The sequence below is a fragment of the Callospermophilus lateralis genome, chromosome 6 (assembly GCF_048772815.1).
Source record: "Callospermophilus lateralis isolate mCalLat2 chromosome 6, mCalLat2.hap1, whole genome shotgun sequence".
Classification (NCBI taxonomy): domain Eukaryota; kingdom Metazoa; phylum Chordata; class Mammalia; order Rodentia; family Sciuridae; genus Callospermophilus; species Callospermophilus lateralis.
Genome location: NC_135310.1, coordinates 119913032 through 119932239, shown reverse-complemented (window position 1 = coordinate 119932239; position 19208 = coordinate 119913032). Strand labels below are relative to the sequence as shown.

The following is a 19208-nucleotide window of genomic DNA, read 5'->3' as shown; positions in this document are numbered from 1 at the left end:
AGGATCAGCCTCAAAGGTCACCGTCTGTCACTGCCCCCTGGCTGCATCCTCTTCCGCATCAGTGGAGGTTCGCACGCTGACTTTAGGCCCCGCTACAAGCTGCGCCGTGACATTTCCCGTGGGCTGACTGTGTGCCAGACACCACGCGGGCGAGGTGCACTCAGACCTGACCTTCGCCCCACCCCCCGCCTGAGGGTGCACAGATTCGAGTCTCACCTTACAAATGAGGCAGGAGGCAGAGGAAGGCGGGTCAGGCGGCCAGCCCCCGGCCCAAATCCTCCGCCGTAAGACGCAAGACGGAAGAGAGGCTAAAATGGTTTCTGGATTCCGAGCTCTTCCAGGTCCAGAGTTTGGAAAGTGCTTCCTTGAGGGGTCTGCACTCTGTTCCTCCACCTTGGAATAATGGCTATTATCAGGGAAAGAGCCTGTTGGCTCATTCATACTACGGTGTCCTTGACTGATATGATACGCAGAGGTGAGTTAACTCGGATGGAGCAGGGATTCAAGTTCAGGTCTGATTGGCTCCAGAACCTGGGCTGTCCCCCAAACATGGCATCACAAAGGCCACATCCTCTGGTTAATTTTTTTTTTTTTTTTTGTACTGGAGATTGAACCCAGCTGGGCTTAACTACTGAGCCACATCCCCAGCCCTTTTTATTTTTTATTTTGAGACAGGGTCTCACTAAGTTGCTCATAAACTCACTATGAGGTTGCTGAGGCTGGCCTCTAATTTACAATCCTCCTGCCTCAGCCTCCTGAGCCGGTGAGATGACAGACAGGTGCCACCACCCCACCCCCCCAGCAGCAAGGTATTCTTCACACCCATCACTACTCCCTGTCCCGGGAGAAGGGGCCCAAATGAGGATGAAGGAAGGAGGCAGGGGCAGTGAGACCGGGGATGTCAACTATCAGAACTATGGTCTCCAGAGTCAAGGCTTCGGGTCCCCAAAGAGACCCTAAGAGAGAGCCTGGGTTCAAGCCTCATTTCTAACTCAGCTTATTTCCGCAGGCTGTCTGCAAGGAGCCGAGCCTGGGAGCAGGGGACTGGATGCAGCCCTGCCCTGTCACTTCATCAGGGCCCAGTCCCCACATCTGTTCAACAGGGAGGTGGCCCTGTCCAGCTCTGGCGCTTGCACCCCCTGAGCATTCTCCAGGCAGGGAAGCACCCCTCTGCCCCACCCCAGACCTCCCCTTGGGGCCAGGCACTAGAAACCCAAAGCCGCAGTCACAGCTCTGGCCAAGCTCCAGCAGGGCCTCCTCCTGCCCAGGGCAGCAGGGGTTGGGGCAGGAACACCTGGAGCAGACCCCACTGCCCCCCCAGGGCCCGCCCTCTGCAGAGTTCAATCTCTGGGCCTCTGTGAGTGGCTTTCCCGATTCTCACCCAGCCTCTCCTTCTACCAGTTTAATTATTGAGGAGGACTCTTGTCGCCAGCCTGGAACATTAAGTCTGTTAAAAGGGACCCAGGGACCCAGGGAATGCAGACCACAGCCGGCTGGCTCCTCGGGCTCCCTCCTGCCCTGCCTCCCCCTCCCAGCAGAGCCCCCCTGCCCAATCCTTCTCCCCCCAGGTCTCTACCTCTAGTCCCATCTCACTCTGTACAGCCTGGGGCCAGGTCCCCTGCCCCAACCCACTCCTTCCCTGTGACCTGAGGAAGCGCAGGCCAAACGGAGCCAGGCCCCCTCCATACCTGACCAGATGGACACAGGACAAGGAGCCCTGGGAGCCCTGGGCTGGTCAAACACCAAGGGGCTCCGGCCTGTCCCCCACCCCACCTTGCCATGGGGAGAGGATGGCACAGAATCACAGTCGCTGCCTGTCTGGGGTCCTGAGCACCTGTCCCCAAACAGCTGGGTTCCCAGGAGCACGCTCTAAAGCCTCACACTGGGAGGGACCGTTTTTTGAGCTTTTGCAGGTATCAAGTGACCTGACCTCTCAGCTCCTGAGAGCCTGGCCACCCTATGGAACAGGGGAGGGACCTTCACTGATGTCACGGCTCCAAGCGCTGGGCCCAGACGCTTTACCATCTTTCTGCGAGACTCAGGTGTTGAATACGAAGATCAAGTAAGGACCCCCCAGCAGCCCCTAGCAGCATGGCCTCCTGGAGGCTGGGGTCTGTGCCTGACAGGGGGACAGAGGGCCCAGGCCTTGACCCTCTGCTGGATGCCCCAGGCCACCTCCCCTCCCCAGGCCTGGGTGGGGCAGCTGAAGTGCCAGCCCAGCATCACCAGGCCCCGGCCCTCCTGCCCCTGCGTCCATCCCAGGAATGATCCGGCTACCCATTCCCAAACTGTCCCCCAAGGAACCCTAAGAGATCACCCGGGGCAACACAGTCCCCAGGGACTGTTCAGATTGCCCACTGCAGGGGCAGAATTGCTTCCAGTCCCCTGCTTCCTCTTTGAACCACATGCAAATTTGGCATTGTTCATAATGCATCCATTTGTTTTAAAATTAAAATCATGTTTTCATCCAGATCATCAAATAAAACCAACAGTCCAGGAAAAAGGACCGTACTTGAGGACCACATGGCTCTGCGGGGACACTGCTGATGGCTGTGTGAGGGCGGGGCGGGGAGGCTGGCCTATGGCTAACTCCTACCTCAGCCAGAGCTGGTGACAGGACAACTCAAGCCTGCTCCTTCTCCCCTGACCCGCACCCCACCCCCTGCTCTGCCGCCACCTCCCAGCCCCCACTCCCACCTCCTGTACAGACCCTCCTTCCGTTCATCACCCCTCTTGGCCCACACCCTGAGATGCCCCCAGGTACTGATGCATCCTGGGAGTTAGGTCAAAGGGTTCCAGGAAGGGTCTGGGTGACAGGGACCCAGCCTTAGCTCTTCCCACCCTGCACGGTGCCAGGCAGCTTCTCCCAGTTCTCTGCCAACTCTGGAGACAGGGGAGAGGAAGGGCCAACTGCAGAGGCCAAGATCTGACAGCCGCCTGAGGGAGGGACCCGGCAGCTTCCCCTCCCCCTCCCCCTCCCCCCCAGCCTCTCCCCCTCCACCCTCACACCGACACCAGCGCGCAGAGCAAACGAGGCAGGCTGAGGGAGAGAAGCGGGCACATAATTATTGGTAAAATGCTTGTAATGTTTTTCCCTCTCCCCGGTAGCTTTCAGTTGTTTTAGCAGCTTAGCGAAGCACTTGGCTCCAATTGAATTGCAAATCAGCAGCTCTTGCCCCGGGTAGAGAGGAAGGGAGGCGGCACGGAGGGGGCAGGGCGGGGTTCCAGAAGGAGAGGGAGAAAGGTGTGTGCGGAGGAAGGGCAGAAGGAAGACCCTGGAAGAGGGGGGGCTCGGTGCAGGGCCCGGGGCCCAGAAATGGAGACCCAGCTCCCGGCGCCCGCGGCCTCCTCTGCAGGCTCTGCAGGCTCAGCAGCCCCACACCCTTCCAGAAAACCAGGACGCGGCTTCCAACACAATCACGGGCCGGGAGGGAGGCCACCAGGGGCTTCCTCAACTACCCAGAAGAAAACATCCCTTCCCTGGGAATTGCAATTATTTGAAAACAATGTCAAAACAAAAGTCTTGCTTTTTCTCCCTGCAAATCTCCAGCGTTCCCACTTCCGCTCTCTTTTTATCCGCCTGCCCTTCCTTCTCCCCACGTGTCTGTCTTTTCATCTGTCTGTCTGCCCATCTCCTCCTTTCTTCTGTGTTCCTCCTGGTTCCAAGTTCCCCGGGGAGGCACGGAGTCCCTCCCGGGGCTGCCATTGGCCGCTGCTTCAGCACCATGGTCAGCACCATGGTCAGCACCATGGTGAGCGCCGGCGAGCCGGGTCCCTCCGCGTGGCCCTAGCGGCTGGGCCCACGCTCTGATCACGGGACAGGACAACACGCTGAGGCCAGAGGACTGACCCCGGCCCCCAGACACGGCTCCAGGGGAGACTCCCACGGAGACAGGAAGGGAAGAGGAGAGGAGAGGAGAGAGACGGGCTGGCTAGGTCCCCTGGCCTTGGGGACTAGGGCAGCTGGCGGAAGCACACCCCCGGGGCCCACCGCGGACACTAACCTTAAAGAGGCGCAGGATGTTGGCCACCATGATGGAGACCGAGCTCCCTGAAGCACCGATGACACCCACCACGCGCTCGGGCTTGGTGATGATGGGCGGGCCACCGCTGCCACAGCGGACCTCCGTGCCGTCCTTCTCGATGAGCGCCTGCACAAAGGTCAGTGACTGCTCCAGGGCATGGGTGTCCCTCGAGCAGGTGTCCAGAATGCGGGCGCCCAGCGTGATGTTGGGCAGCAGGTCCGGGTCATTGTTGATGCGATCCAGGGCAAAGAGCATGGCCTCCAGCCGGTGGATGCCCTTCTCCTTCTTGAGTTCTCCACAGGCCTTGCCCTCCGAGCCCCGGCCATGCACCGGGAACAGGCCTCCCAGGGTGATGTCCCCGTCTATGCGGATGGAGTTCATGTGGGGGTGGCCTTTGGGCTTCCCGAGGGAGGAAGGCACCCAGGGGCCGTAAAGGCTGAGGAGCAGGCAGAGGGGCAGCCGGGCCCACCACCAGCCCCAGCCTCTCTTTCCAGGCATCTCGGAAATACCTAGAGACCCATGAACGGTGGCCCCTCCTAGCCCTCACAGGCCCCGGGTCCTCCAGCCTGGGTGCGCAGGGGCAGGCTGCTTCAGCAGAAGGGTGGCCAGGGGTGGCCAGCCATGCTGGGGCTCTCTCTGCCCTCCTCCTTGTCACCTGGGCAGTGCTCAGTGGCCCACACAGTCCAGGCCCACAGATGGCAGGCAGGGGCCGACGGGGCAGCAGGAACGCTCTGATCCCCAAGTCCTGCAGGCCGGATCTTCATGGATGACTGTGGAAGGGTGGAGAGGTCCTAGCTTGTGTATCCTGGCATCAAGGAGAAACCAGCTCCAGTCCTCTCCTACCAACCTGAGAGAGAGAGAGAGAGAGAGAGAGAGAGAGAGAGAGAATATCAAACACAAGCCCAGAGAAGACATTAGCTATTCTGATCTCTCATCAGGAGCCTGGGAGAGGGAGATGCTGGAGGTTATCGCCAAAGACTCCATAAATCTCCTCTACTGGGTTTCCTCCCAGCTGCGGCTCAACTCTGGTTGAAATGGGAGAGTTTGAGACAGAAATTAGGTCACATTTGAGGACTGCCCAGGGCCAGTGCCCACGGCCATCAGAGGCCCAGGCGTCAGACAGCACACTTCCTAGGAACCGCAGGAAGGGCTGGGGAGGAGGCCTTCCTCAACATGCCTGCAGGAGCCAAAGAAAGAAGCCAGCTTTGCCGTGCCCAAACCCATTTTAGAGATGGGGAAACTGAGGCCCAGAGAGACTCCCCAGGCTTCCCAGCTCCAGGCTCTGGAATCGGAGACTTTTGACTCTTTGGGGACTTACAAACCAAGAAGGCAACAAGGGGTGGCTGTGGTTCCCCAGATGAGCCCAGCTCACGCCGAAGGCCGGGGAAGGCCGAGGAGAAAAGGGATGCGGGGTTCTGGATTTTCCTCCTGATCCATGAGGACATGGGGGGGCCTCCACTGGCACATTCCCACCCAGCGGCTCAACTGTCCCAGGCAGAGGGTAAAACCCAGCGACTCCTTTTTGCTCCCTCACCCCTTCCTGATCTCTCTCTCTCTCTCCTTTCTGGATCACCCTTCTCCACTCCCCACGCCCCTCCCTGTGAGTGAGGCTCAGGTTACGGCCTGAGTTACTGCACATTATTTTGATCATCGTCATTATTATTGTTGTTGTGATTAAATATTTATCTGCAAGGGTAGAGGAGAGAACACCAGCTCTGCCTCATTCTCACTGCTAATTTGGGCTAATTTCCCCCGGGGGTTCCTTCCCTCGCCCAGGCTCCCTGCTCAAAACCAGCAGCCTCCTTCCCTCCACCCAGAGAGTCAGGGAGTCAGGGCTTGGCTAGGAGGCCAGCTCTCGAGGCCAGCTCCCGAGTCCCCTTCCCCAGGGGTTGGACAAATGCAGACCAGGATGCCTCTTGGCCATTCTATGCCTCAGTTTCCCCAGAGAGCTGAAAAAGGATTCGTGTTTGGATTGAGAGGTTTCCCCAGAGACATGGCACCTCCACCAAGGCCAAGTGGAGGTCTTGGATCCAGCCCTCCCCCACCAACATCCCCCCCACAGAGGCCCTGACTGCTCCAGTTCCGGGCCAAGAGGAAGGAGGGACACGGTGTGACATCCCAGAAGCCAGCCTCAGCTCCTGGGCTTTGGCCTCTGCAGACCCTCACCTCACTCACTGAAATGGTCCCTCTACTTGAGCTCCTCAGGAGCCAAGAGTATGGCTACTAATTCCCTCTAGCCACACTCTGCGGGCAAACCAGTGGCCCGAATGCAAATCATGGCTCTTCCAATGTCACCCAGCAAATCAAGATGTGGGCAGGTTTGCAGTGGCACATGCATGTAATCCCAGCTACTGAGGAGGCTGAGGCAGGAGTACAGCAAGTTCAAGGCTGGCCTCGGCGACTTAGCAACGCCCTGTCTCCAAACAAAAAATAAAAGGAGCTGGGAATGTGGCTCAGCTGGAGAGCTCCCCTACAATCCCCAGCCAGCGCCAGACAGAGAAAAGAAAAAGAAAAGCTGGTGTGGAAGCCAGCTCAGCCACCCAGGGAGCTCTGAGAGAGTCCAAAGATGATTTCATAATGCCACCATCTCCAGGAACCAGTGACCCAGGGCTGAAGGCCAATGCTTCCAAAACACAGGGGATGGGGAGGCCAGGTAGGTGGAGCCCACACCGTCTTGTGGATGAGCCTATGAGATCTCTTTCCTAGACAGAGTGAAAGGAGGCGGGCGCTGGGTTGCTAATGCCAGCACCAGGCAATTCAGAAAAGAGAAACTGGAGAAGCCCTTCCACAACTCCAGTCTGTTACTACTGTGCTGGAGGCAAGGCACAGCCTGTCTGGTCCTCAGTTTCAAAATCTGTAAAATGGGTGAATTGGAGCAAAATTCAGTCTAAGGGCTATACTTCCCCTTGGGCATATTTTCTGTCGTCATAATGATGATAGAATCATCAAGAAATCTATGTACAGGCAGGATTCAAGCATACTAGACTTCCTGCTGCAGGTAGGAGAGAGTCTGCTCAAGGAGACACTGTCTGTCCAGTGACAGGGCCCAGGGAGCCAATGGCTGTGCATAGTTGCCTGCCGGGCACCACTCTCGGTGCCTTCCTTACGTTTTTTCCGCCCTGTGAGCCGTGTGGTGTTTTTGTCCCCATCTCACACTCAAGTGACAGGGAACCCGGGGATGTGAGGGTGTGCAGGGTGCCCGCACCCCTGCAGCTCCCTGCACTGGACCAGCCGGCCAGTCCTTCAGTCCCTGCCAGCCCAATGCCCTGTGAGTTCGTGATTGGTTTCCATGAATTTCAAATGGAGGGATCTTGGCATGGTGACAGAGTGTGCCACAGCAGGGCAGACTCAGCCCAGGAGGCTGATGCGCAGCCGCTTCAACAGTCGGGCCCTGCTCAGGCTTCCAGATCCTTCATGGGGGCTCGGTGCTGGCTTCCCTGTGAGGCCTGCGCACATCCGAGCTGAGCAGCGGGTGCACACGGGGACCCACGGACAGGAGGCCTTGGAGAGGACCAGGGCAGACACCCGCAGGGTCAGAACCAAGAGCCCCGAGGCCCAGGCCCTGCCCCAAGCCCCTCGGATCCCTGCAAGTCCTCCCTCCTGGGGCCTGGGGCCAGCCCCTGCCCGCAGCAGGGCCCACTCCAGCCCTCGGTCCTACTGGGCCTGCCTTTCTGAGCTCCTCCAGAGAGCCGGGCAAACCGCTGCCTCTTTTAGCCTCCCCTCCTGCCTTTGATCATGTAACAGGAACAAGGGGAAAGTAAAAATACCCTGAGTGAAAGAAGCCAGGAGAGCAGGGGCGGGGGAGGCGCCCCGTGCTCCTTCCCACCGCTGCCTCCACCAGCCCAGGAGGGGGAGCAGGCCCGGGCAGGAGGGGGTCCTTCTTTAAGTCCTTTCCCCAGTCCTTAGACTCTCCCCACCAGCCTGGCCAAATCCAAAATAGCCAGGGAAGCTCAAGCCTGGGGCAGTGAGTGGGGGGCCTCCCCAGGGAAACCCCCAGGACGGCTGCAGATCCCAGCCAAGCCCACCTGAGGGGGGCCTCACCCGCCTTTTCTTTCCCCCCCCCTCTATTCCCTGGCTCCTCCCCTGAAGGATGAGGGCCTAGAAGGAGAGCAGGGACCAGGGGCAGAGGGGAAGGGAGGCCATCCTCCCCTCTCCACACAGAGACAGTTCCCAGGCTAACAGTGTTTTCCAGAACGTTCTCTTCAGTGAATGGGGAGAGCTGGTAAGCAGCTGCAGGCTGCCCCTTACCCCTCGGCCACAGTCAGGGCAGGGGAGTCCCCAGCCATGCCAGCTGAGGGCCCCTGGCACCTGCGGGAGGGCCTGTGTGGAGGGCCTCGGGGATCGCTGCTGCCCCGAGGAGTAGCTCTGCCCTCCCAGCCAGGCCCGAGCCAGGCAGAACCACAGGCCACAGAACAACACCAGATCTGAAGGGAACCACCGAGACTTACTAAACCTCCAATTATTTTTCACTGAGCTGCTTTTTATTCTTCCAAAAACCAACGAAATAGAACAAAACCCAAACAGTAGAATCAAGAGAGGGAAGAGCTTTGCACCTTGCTCCTCGGGGTTGGGGCCAGAGCCAGAGTCACTGTCTCCTGCACTTGGCCTTCTGAGGACCTTCCCACAGGAGACAGGCGGGTGCCGTCAGGGTGGCCAGGAGCACATCCCACACCTCCTTCCCTGCACCTTGCTCCTTTGTCCTGCTGGTACCCAACCCCATCCTCTCGCCTCCCATCTTACCCATATCCCACAGCACCTTTCACCTCTAGTCACCCTCCCTGTGCAGAGCCCAGGCCTGCCCAGGGGCTCAGGAAGCTCTGGGACTGCGGGAAGGTGGGCAGAGCGGGCTTTGGGTCTCCTGAGCTGTCCAGACACCTCGTGGGGACGGTGACAGGGAACTGAGGGACTCTCCCCTTCCTTCACCAATGGCCTCTCTTTGTCACCCTCTGGCTGGGCAGAGGTGTGGTTTGCTGGACAGTCTCATCCCAAATGGACAGGGCTCAGATCCTGGTCACCTGGAGCCTTTCCCCCAACCCCAGCTGCACAGCAAGCCAGGCCCAGTGTGATCCCCACCGGTGTGACCAGCTGGCACCTCCCAACCCTAGAAGCACAGCCATCCCCCACAGCCCACGCTGGCATCCCCAGCAGGGTGAAGTGGACAAGGGACGTGAGGGGAGGTGACGTCGACCAGCCCTCCCAGGTAGCCCATCTTATTACAGGAGTCTTCTCCGGACAATTCTTCACCACAGGGGCCAGGTTCCAGTGGTGGAGCTGGGGACAGGGTTTGGGGCAGTAAACTCAGGACTGATGGGCTGGAGGTGCAACCTTGGACCCCCCAGACCAGCAAGGACTCATTCTGAAGAGCAGCCCTGCTCTAAGAGGGCTCTGGCTCCCCAGTCTCCTTCCCTGCGCCCCCCACAGGCTGACTGGTCTCCCCCACCTGGACTGGGAGCCCCTCTGAGCTCTCAAACCCAGACTCCACTCCAGCAGCCCCCTCCCTGTTCTGCCACAGTAAGGGCCTGACGCAGAGGTGACCGGTTCTGTGCTGGCCACGGGGAGAGATGCCCTAGAGAAATAGGTATGGTGGGGAAATATGCATGGAAGGAAAGGAAGGGAGGAGGGGCGGGAGGAGGGGTTAATTCCCTAGCTTAATGCCAGTGGAAACTAAGGAGAGAGCGACTTGGAATCGAGTGTCCCTGCCGTGCCCCAAACTGTGATTCCCTCCTTTCAAAAGGCAGCTGAGCTCCCTCCTCCTCCAAGAAGCCTGCTCTGATTTCCCCAGTTCCCATCACCTCGGGCCCCTGCAGAGCCTGCCATGTTGTTTTTTGACCCTGGTGACCTGGAAACACACTAAGGGTCATGTGACAAGCACCCTCCTCATCTCTGCACTCCCTGGGCCCAGTTCAAGGCCCAGAACACAGAAAACACAAAATGAATGACAGTCAAGTCCCTGCCTAGCGCCAGCACTGCAGCCGCACCATGAGATGGAGGCCATGGCAGGGGACCTGCCGCGGTGCGGCTTCCACTCCACCAAGGGGAGCTCGGGCCTCACAGCAAGTTCTCAAAGGCTGTGGTGTGGTCCCATGTAGAATGTGACCCCTTCAGCCACCACCATGCGGTTTTTCATTCAAATGTGGGCTGAGCGCTCGCCATGTGACCCCGTTCTCTGGGGGTGACATAGCCCACTCACACCCGTGGGCCCAGGGGAGCACTGCGTGGGACTCTTCAGGGGATCCAGGCTGTGGAAGATAGAGTGGAAGAAGGAACGACCCAGAGGGGCTGCTTCACAAGAGAAGAATCAGGGAAGGCTTTTCTGAGGAGGTGACACTGACCAGAAACAAAGAGCAGGAAACGCACGGGCCCCGTAGATAGAAATCTGGAAGAAGTGCATTCCAGATAGAACAGCAAGTCCAAAGGCCCTGAGGTGGGCATGGGCTTAGCTTCAGGGCTAGGAAACGCAAGGAGTCTGGCTACCTGGAGGGCGGTGGGAAGGACTGCAGACGGGGTAAGGCAAGAAACGCCACCTAGCCAAGACCAAGCAGGCCCTTATGGGCCACCAAGTGGATGAAGAAATAAGGGGTTCCTTGAGGGCTTTGAGCATAGTGACAGACAGGGCTTCTCTGGAAACCTGAGGCCCATAAGGGCAGCCACCTGTGTGGGCATGGCCGCTCAGGACAGTGGGAACGAGCCTCACCCACTGCTCCAGCACTGGAGCACCGCAAGGTCAGACAGGACACGGGCCCTTGTCCCCCAGAACAGCACAGAGCACACCAGCACTGGCCTTCCTCTGCTCCCAGAGCCAGGGGCCGGCCCCCACGTTCAGACTGCCCAGGTCTCCACCAACTAGCAGACCTCCTTGTCCACGTCGACCCCCAGCCTTCCTTCCCACCCAACTCCCCCAGCCCTTGGTGACACCAGTGTCCCTCGTTTTCCAACACAGAGCCCAAGTGGGCAAGCGTCTTTGTTTGCAGCTGGTGCTATTGTGAGCTTCCCACCCCACAGCCTCCTCCTCTCCTCCCCTTCCTGTCCCCCTCCTTAAACTGGAGCTCCCCAAGCCCAACACTGCCCCTGGCGCCGCTGGCTGGCCCCGCCCACATCCAGGCTCTACTGTCCTGCACAGCCATGGATATAACACAGTGCCCAGGGGCCACACCACAGCCAGGCACCAAGATGGGGCAGTGAGTGACATCTGAGGATCAATCACCCACCAGAGCTGCAGAATCCAGGTCAAGTCCCAATCTCCATTTCTATATATAAACCTCAAATAACCCTGTAGCGAGAACAGTGTTTTTACTAGAAGTCCTGCCCCAAACAGAAAGCAGGTCCAGCCCGGGGAGTGGAGGGGTGCTATGGGAGGCCAGGTATGGGGGACCAGGTGGAACCCAGAGCTGCTGGTCTCAATGCAGATGACCCAAACCAGGAGAGCTCCTGGACTCTGCCATCAAAGGGCCCCCTCACAACCAGGGTGGCCAGGGCCTTCTCCAAGGGAGCTGAGTGGCTTAACCTGACCCATGTTGCTTGGCCCCAAATGGCATAGGCTGTCTGTCATTAGGGGCTGTCGTTTCCCAACTACTGCTGATAATATCTACCTTCATTGAATGGGGTCCCCATAATGTCATTATGCACTGCGTTCCCCGATTTATTTAACGTCCGTGTGTACACATATATTTATGCCTCACTGCAGCCTTGAGATTGCTCAATGGGGAGGTTAATAATAAACATTTCGACAGGAGGCATCAGCTCTAATTTAAGGGGTGGTTTTTACTATCCTTGTGGTATTCATTTTTCCAAGGAGCCAAAAGACACAGGAACAGGCTGGAACAGCATCTCTTGGCCCACAGGCTAGGAGGCAAGGCCAGGAGGCGGCCGGCGGGCTGAGCTGGCCACTTCTCTAAGCAAGTTCCAAATCCCTGCAGGCCCAGGCCAGGAGAGAGAGGCAGGGAAGTAGGGGACAGACGTCCCCAGAGCCTGTGACTCCTGCACTGGCAGGGACAAAGGAAGCTGGTTGGGAATGAGGAGCCACCAGCCCGGGGAGGGAGAGGAGCCGAGATGGAGGCCAAGGGAGACAGAGGAACCCCGCAGAGCGCCACCAAGCCCTCCAACGCCAAAGGAGTGAAACCCCTGGGACTTTGGAGGGTCCCAGGCAACAAGGGCAGAGTTGGCACTCATGGAAATAAGCCCTCCCCACTCTTCCTAGGGTTGGGTGGGAGTGACAGGAAGCTGGGGTTCCCCTGCCCCAGGCCAGCTGCCCAGCAGAGAAGCCCCCACTGCCTCTCAGCCTCCTGCCTCAGGTGGGCCCACCCAGCCAGCATCTCTTCCGCCAGCCCCAGCGAGCAGGGCCCCAGCCCAGATGCCAGCTCCCCCACAGCCTTCTCCAAGCGGCCACGGCGGCGGCCACTCTGCAGAAGTGAGATAACCTTCCAGCCGGCAGCCGGCAGGCCCAGCTGCCCAGGCTGCCAGCGTGGCCTGCCCACTTGAAAGTTGGGTTCTAGGCTGAGCAGAGGAGGACAGCAGGGTGGGTAGATGTCTTGGGGTGGGTGGTAATTAGGGGCTGCCTGCTCCACGCTTGTCTAAGGAGAGGACGTGTCTACTAGCTATAATTAAAAGCTCAGGAGCCCATGGGTCCTGCTCCCATCTCTTCCTACCAGCTGTCCCCTGCAGCAGGGCTAGAACCATGTGGTCAAACATCCTGGGGGCTGAGTCGTGGACTGCTCAGGAAGGGGTGGGCCTGGCCCCCTGACCCTTCTAGATAGCATACTCACAGGCTGGCTCACCACCTCCTCTCCCAGAGATGTCCCACCTCCAACAGAGTAGAGCTAAACCGCCAGACACAGGCTCTGGGATGAGGAGGGAGGGGGATGGAGGAGCGGCCCCAACCAGACCACTAAGGCCAAGAAGCAGCTCAACTCCTGACAGGCCCCCGCCTCCCCGCTGCCTGCTCAGGACCAGCTCTGTAACAAGCTGCATCTCCCCGCTCATATGCCTCTCCTGAAACGCACCGTTCATAGGACATCCTTTAAGTTAAACATTGCTGGCTTCCTTCCGGGGAGGGGATAACTTTTGGGGGTTAGCCTAAAAGATGTGAAGGTGATGGCAGGTGGGGAAAGCTTATGTCTAAAAGGATGAAAGCCAGAGGAGGTGAAGACAGTGGTCTCCTCATTCACAAGTGAGCAGGCGCATCTATCCCAGGGCTAAGTGAGGGGAGGAGGACAGGGAGAGGGAACAGAGGCTCCAACCCCCTCCCCACTGCAGCCAGACCCTCTTTGCAGGCCCCGTGGCCTGCCCAGGACGGACAGAGTACCTCTGCCCCGGGTGCCCCACCCAGGAGTCTCTAGGCTCCTCCAGAGGGGCACTTCCCGAACCTCAGGAAGGCCCTAGAGTTCTCGGCTCTTGGTGGAAGCTCTTCCTCCAGGCACACGCAGAGCCTGAGCCCAGGGAGAAAGTGGGGCAGGCCTGGGCCACCTCCTGAGCAGTGGAGAGATGGCATGAAGGTTCCTTGCCTCCACCATGGGCTGGCCTGGGGATGTGAGGTGGAGCTCTGCAGATAGTGCTCTATGGGACCAGAGTGCTCCTTACCCACGCCCTTCCAGCGCTGGCCTCCCGGCCTGCCCTAACCCTCCACTCTCTCCCAGAAGGGACGGGGTGAATCTAGTATGGGGACACACACACACACAACATGCCCTCCCCCATCACCTCCAGCTTCCTTCCAGACTGACAGAGGAGCAGCCACCACTCTGACAATCATGTGTCTTCCAGTTCGGTAAACCCAGCTCAGTCTGTGTTCCGAAGTGCCAGTTTTCTCCCTTTGCCAGGAGCAGGCATGGTGAGGAGAGAAGGTAAAGAACCGAGGCGCCCCTCCAAAAAGGACTGACAGTCACCGGGAGCGGGTGAGGGTGTCAATCAGAGCCTAGGGGCAGGGGGCGCTCGTACGTTCGGGCTCAGGACTCCCTGCCACCGCCACCGCTGCCCCATCTCAGCACAAACAGATTTCAGACCTCCGGGGTGCGGGGGCGCCCCTCCCAGTCGGGTCCTCCACCTCCCGGCCCCGCCCCCGCACGGGAAGGGGACGCCTCCAGCCTGCGGGCGCCGGGGAAGACCGACCCCTGAGCAGGGGCCTCCCCCCAGCACACGCGCGCACACACATGCACACACAGATCCACACGGGCGCTCCCCTCGCTGGGTTGCAGCGTAGAGACTCAGGTTCTTTAGGGTCTCAGGGAAGGATGGTCCTGAGTGTCCGGAGAGAGCCTGACCCCGAAATCCCGGGACCTCGGGGAGACCCCAGACCTACGGGGATGCCCTAAGCCGCTGCAGGTCAGCGGTTATCGGGCTCTGGCCGGTGGCGAAGGCGGCGCTGGGGCGGGCACCAGAGCCGGACGCGGTGCCTGGCATGGGAGCCAAGGCGCGCGAGGCTGGCGCTGCCCTCCCTCCAGGAGACCGCGGAGGAGAGGTGCAAATAATGCCCCGCGCCCCCGCCTGCCCTGCTCTCCGCAGAGCCGCGCGCTAATGCCGCCGCCCCCACCGGGGAGCTGGCACGACCCTCCATCCGATGGAACCTGACATAGCCGCTGACCACAGCGACACTACTTTCCCCCAGACCCTCAAAACACCCGCTGCCCCACTCCTTCCCTCGGAGGCATCCGGAGGGGGGTGTCTCAGCCCCGAGGGGAGACCCTCTAGCCGGGTCCCGCACCCTCCGGCCACGAGGGCTTCGGTTCGCCGGCTCTCCTCGGGGTACCCCGAGCGCGGGACCTCGCGGGAGGCCACCTCCCCGAGCCTCGGTGTCTCCACCGCAGCCCGCGCCCCAGGAGGCCGGAGGGCACAGTCCCCTCTGCTCGTTCCCCTCGGGCCACAACTCACCCCGAGCCGGCGAGGTTTACGCCGTGGCGAGGGGTCCGGTAGCGCCCGCCCGCCCTGGGGGCGCAGGGAGGCGGCGGCCGGACGTTCGGTTCTTGCGGTGCCCGGAGCCCGGCCGCGGCGGGCGGCGCTGACGCTGTGGACCGAGCCCGGCACGGAGCCGCCCGGAGTCCCGGACGCAGCGGGGATGAGCCTGCAGCCGCTCGGCCGGAGCCGCCGCCAAGCGCGCCGCGTTCGGCGGCTGCTCCGGCGAGAGAGAGCGAGCTGGGAGCGGCGGCGAGCCCGACTCCCGCGGCCGCGGAGCCCAGGGTCCGAGCCCGAGAGCGCTGACGAGACGGTCCAGGGAGCTGGGTCCTGCCAAGGGCTCCGGGCTAGGAAGGGAGCGGAGCGGGAGCAGAACAGCCAGCGCAGCCGGCCGAGGTGCGGGCGCAGAGCGGCGCCGCGGCGGCGGCGGCGGCGGCGGCAGCAGCAACAGCAGCAGGGAAAAAATGAGAGCAAGCCAGAGAGCGCGCTGGAGAGCGAGCGAGCGAGCGAGCGAGAGAGGGAGCGAGAGACGGGAAGAGCGAGGAAGACGCGGAGGGGAGGCTGCGGGCGGGGCGGGAGCGCGAACCGGCGAGGGGGCCGCAGCCGCTCGCCCCGGCGCCCACGGCCGCTGCCGCACCCGGGAGGCGCGAGCCCAGCCCGGCAAGTTTGCGCTGCAAGTGCGGGTCGAGCGCCCGGCGCTTCCGCCGGCCTTTTAAAGAGAGAGCACCTGGGAGCCCACCCCCTACCCGCACCTCCACCTCCAGCAGGCTGGGACGCTCGCCGCGCCCCGCCGCCCCGCCACGCCTGCCCCGCCGAAGGCTCCCCTGCACCACATCCCACTGTCGCCCCCTCCCGGAAGCCCCCTTTCCCCACACCTCCCGGTGCGCCTGCCTGGCCACCAGCCCCAAAGATATGGCAGAGACCCCTCCTCACCCCAGAGGTGGAGGGTCAGGGAACAGACCCTCTTGACACCCTGAAAAGTACAGCAGAGCATGGGGAAGCACAGGGGGCGCTACCACGACCCCTTGCGTCACCAGAACCCCCATCTGCAGGGCTGCTTCTCACACATCCGCACACGTGGTGTGTGCCCCCATGTGGCATGTTCATCTTCACACCCTGGTTCAGGCATATGAGGAGGGGAGAAACTGAGGCCCAGTTAAGCAATTCCAAGTGTCCCAGGTCTCCAAGCCTGTGGGGGAGTAGACCCCTTCTACGGAGCCCTCCACCACCTCAGAACCCTACCAGGCTAAGGGAACATGCGCCAGCCGGTTCACAGCAGGAAGGTCTCCTTCCAGCAACGGTTTGCAAAGAGTAACAGGTGGCTGGTCACAGGCTAGGGTAACCCAGAGAAGATTCCATCAGCCCGCAGAGCTGGAACTCAGTTCCCTCCTTCCCAAGGGGCCTTTGGAATAGCCCAGGAGAGGGTTGGCCTTGGAGGCGGGCAGGGGAGGAAGCAAGGGAGGCAGCCGCGCAGTCCTTTTAGGATTGCAAGAGCATATCACCCCAGACTACAGAAGTGGCTCCAGTTAGAGTCATGATGTGACGTGTGACTGTCCTTGTCCCAGAGAGGGTGCACAACATAGAGCTGGTGGCTTCCCTTCCGATCAGTACCTTCGTCCTCCCAGCTGACCTGCAGAGGGCCACCTTGTGCTTGACTGTGCCCAGCCCTGGGAGTGCTCAGCCATCCTCCCAACCCAACCCCTAAAGATACCCCATTTATAGGTCAGAGGAATGTCAGGAGAGTCTGAGAATAACAGCCAGCCCACTGGTCTACCTTCTCCCCCTCCACGCCCCTTAACCAACGGCCCATGCCTTCCCACAAGGCTGCTCCTCCTCCAGCCTCCACCCTGAGCAGGCCACCTGCTTGTTCACCAGCCTTCATCCAGGGCCTGGTACCACACCTGACCACACTGAGCTCCAGGAGTGCCTAGTTGTTGAAGAACTGCTCGCAGAGCATGCCCTGTCTTTGCTGTCACATGTGATGACCCAAATATATGTCTCACTTACCAAGTCAGTCTGAAGTCTCTCATGGAAGGGCCCAGATTGTTTCTCCACTCATGGGCACCTTTGGTCTTTATGTAACCAACGCTGACAGAGATCCTGCCCCACTCCACTTGCAGACTGAGAAAACACACAGGACTGAGTCTGCCCTGAGGAGCGTGCACCATGGCCATTTGGACCTCAGCACGAAGCTCTTTATGGCAATATAAGTGAAGGCCATGGACTCCTGCTGCCCAGCAGCTCTGCCCAGCCAAGCATGCACTGTTCTGGACCTGCAGGAGACTCTCGTCCCTGGAGAGGCCATGTCCTTGGGAACCGTCTTCCTGGGCTCAGACCCGTTTCCTGTAATCCAAGGATGATGGTGCTCACCTCAGAGCAGGACTGTTAAGTAGCAGGGCTTGTTCACTGCAAGGGGCCACCCAGCTGAGGGGCAGGGGATGCTCAGATTCAGCCTGACTTGGTTTTGACAAAGGATCAGTCCTCTCTTGAGGCTGTGTCTGCTAAAAAGAGGGGGTTCCTTCTCGGCTTCTCCAGGGTTAGTGCCACATAGGCCAACTAAGGCCTGGGCCCTCCTCACAAGGTGGCCGTGAGAGGGAATGAGCTGATGTGTGCAGCGTCTGGGTCCCTGTGAGCGAGAGCCACGGAGATTTTTAACACAACATAATCCTCAATATCCTTTTGTTGAATAAATGAATGGATGGCCGGATGAATGGATTAGTTAAACTGAAAATAACACAGGCCACGGTTTACTGAGAGTCCAAACGAACCTCGCTCCCACCCCTGGCCGCGGTATTGCCTTCACTCTGGCCATAATTATCCTGCCCCCACCCGCCACCAGCTGTGTCACAGAAGGCTGGGCAGGCTATATTTTTCAGGGGTTAAAAAAAGAAATGCTGTCGGCTGGCAGATGGCTGAGTTTGTGGATGCGTCCAGTGTGCAGGTTCCCAGCCGGAGGCCTGGCTCTTCTGGGCCGCTGTCCTGGGCCACCCCAGGCCTCCACAGACCCACAGTGCTCAGCCAAGACTCTGAGCAATGGCCCCGACTTATCCAGCTGGGACACCCTCTTCTGCCCCTGGGCAGTCTCTTTCAGGTCATGACTGATTGACTTACCGTGGAGACAGACAGACACGGGTGTGCACGCACATACACACACACACACACACCTCATGGAACTTCCATGGGCATCCCCTGCTCTGGGGGACCAGGTAGCCACCCACTGTGGAAGAAGAATGACTGGAAGTGACTTCAAGTAGTCACACAGCCAGGGCTCCCAGCCTGGATCAGCTTCCCCAAGGCCTGAATCCCAAACTGTCCTTCTCAACAAGCCCAAGGGCACACAGAAAGAAGGTCACAGGACTGAAGCCTGTCCCCTGGGTCAAGAGCCACGCCTAAGACCCAGGAATCCTTCTGAGCATTGGTTTCCCCACAGTGAGATCCACTGGACCAAGATTTCTCTAAGGACTCTGGAATTCAGTGGTGAGTCTTATTCAGAAACTTTATAAGAGGCTGACCTGCTATCGGTGGGTGAGCAGGGTGGGAGATTCTAATCCACCAGGCCTTCATGCACAGGCTAATCCCGGGGGAAATGGAGACACCATCTCCACCCTGGAGCACAGACAGCTGAGGGAAGAAGAGGCAGGTCGTCCTGTCCTGGAGAAAATAACAATACAAGTCCCATGCCTGTGCTTCAGACCTCCATAACCTGGAAGTTCTTCCTGGGATCTGACCTAACTCCTTCCTACTATAGCAGATTCTTTCTTCATGCTTTTATTCTGGCCTCTCAGTGAGGGAAAACAAGTCGCCCGGCGCACTCCCCCGCTGTGTGGCAACTCATACCCACAAACCTGCTTCTGTGACTGCTCCATTTCAAAAGAACCCTAATAGGAAAGGGCAATTGCCTTTGAAAATTCTGAATTTAGCGTCTGTTGAAATAAATCAAAGTGAGCTCAAGGTGCAAGGCCCCTGGGAGAGACTGCAGACCTGGAAACCGTCCCCACGTTGAGTTGACCCAGCCACTGCCTGTAGGCCTGATGGGTTTCAATTTTGGCTTCCCCTAAACCAGGCCATTAGATGGCGACATGGGGGGGGCGGGGACGGGAGCGGGGGTGGGGCTTAGACAACAACTGTCCCCTGGCAGAGCATTTCCAGGATAAAGAGTCAACCACGAAGGGAGCACAGTGTCCCCCTGGCTCGGAGAGTCGCATGCCACCCTGCAGGGACTGGTCGTCCTGTGCTGAGGACTGCTGGGAGCAGTAGCCCACGCCTGTGATCTCAGCTGCTTGGGAGGCCGAAGCAGGAGGA

General features: G+C 59.8%; 1 protein-coding gene across 2 annotated transcripts in view; it reads right to left on the bottom strand.

Moving 5' to 3' along the window:
• The window catches only part of Grm4 (glutamate metabotropic receptor 4), a 93672-nt gene extending 89149 nt beyond the window's left edge, over positions 1-4523 (bottom strand). For both annotated transcript variants that reach the window (XM_076857719.1, XM_076857720.1), the window contains exon 1: positions 4005-4523. In XM_076857719.1, the coding sequence (XP_076713834.1) occupies positions 4005-4523 (519 nt within the window). The remainder of the gene's footprint in view (positions 1-4004) is intronic.
• Positions 4524-19208: the final 14685 nt, after the last annotated feature.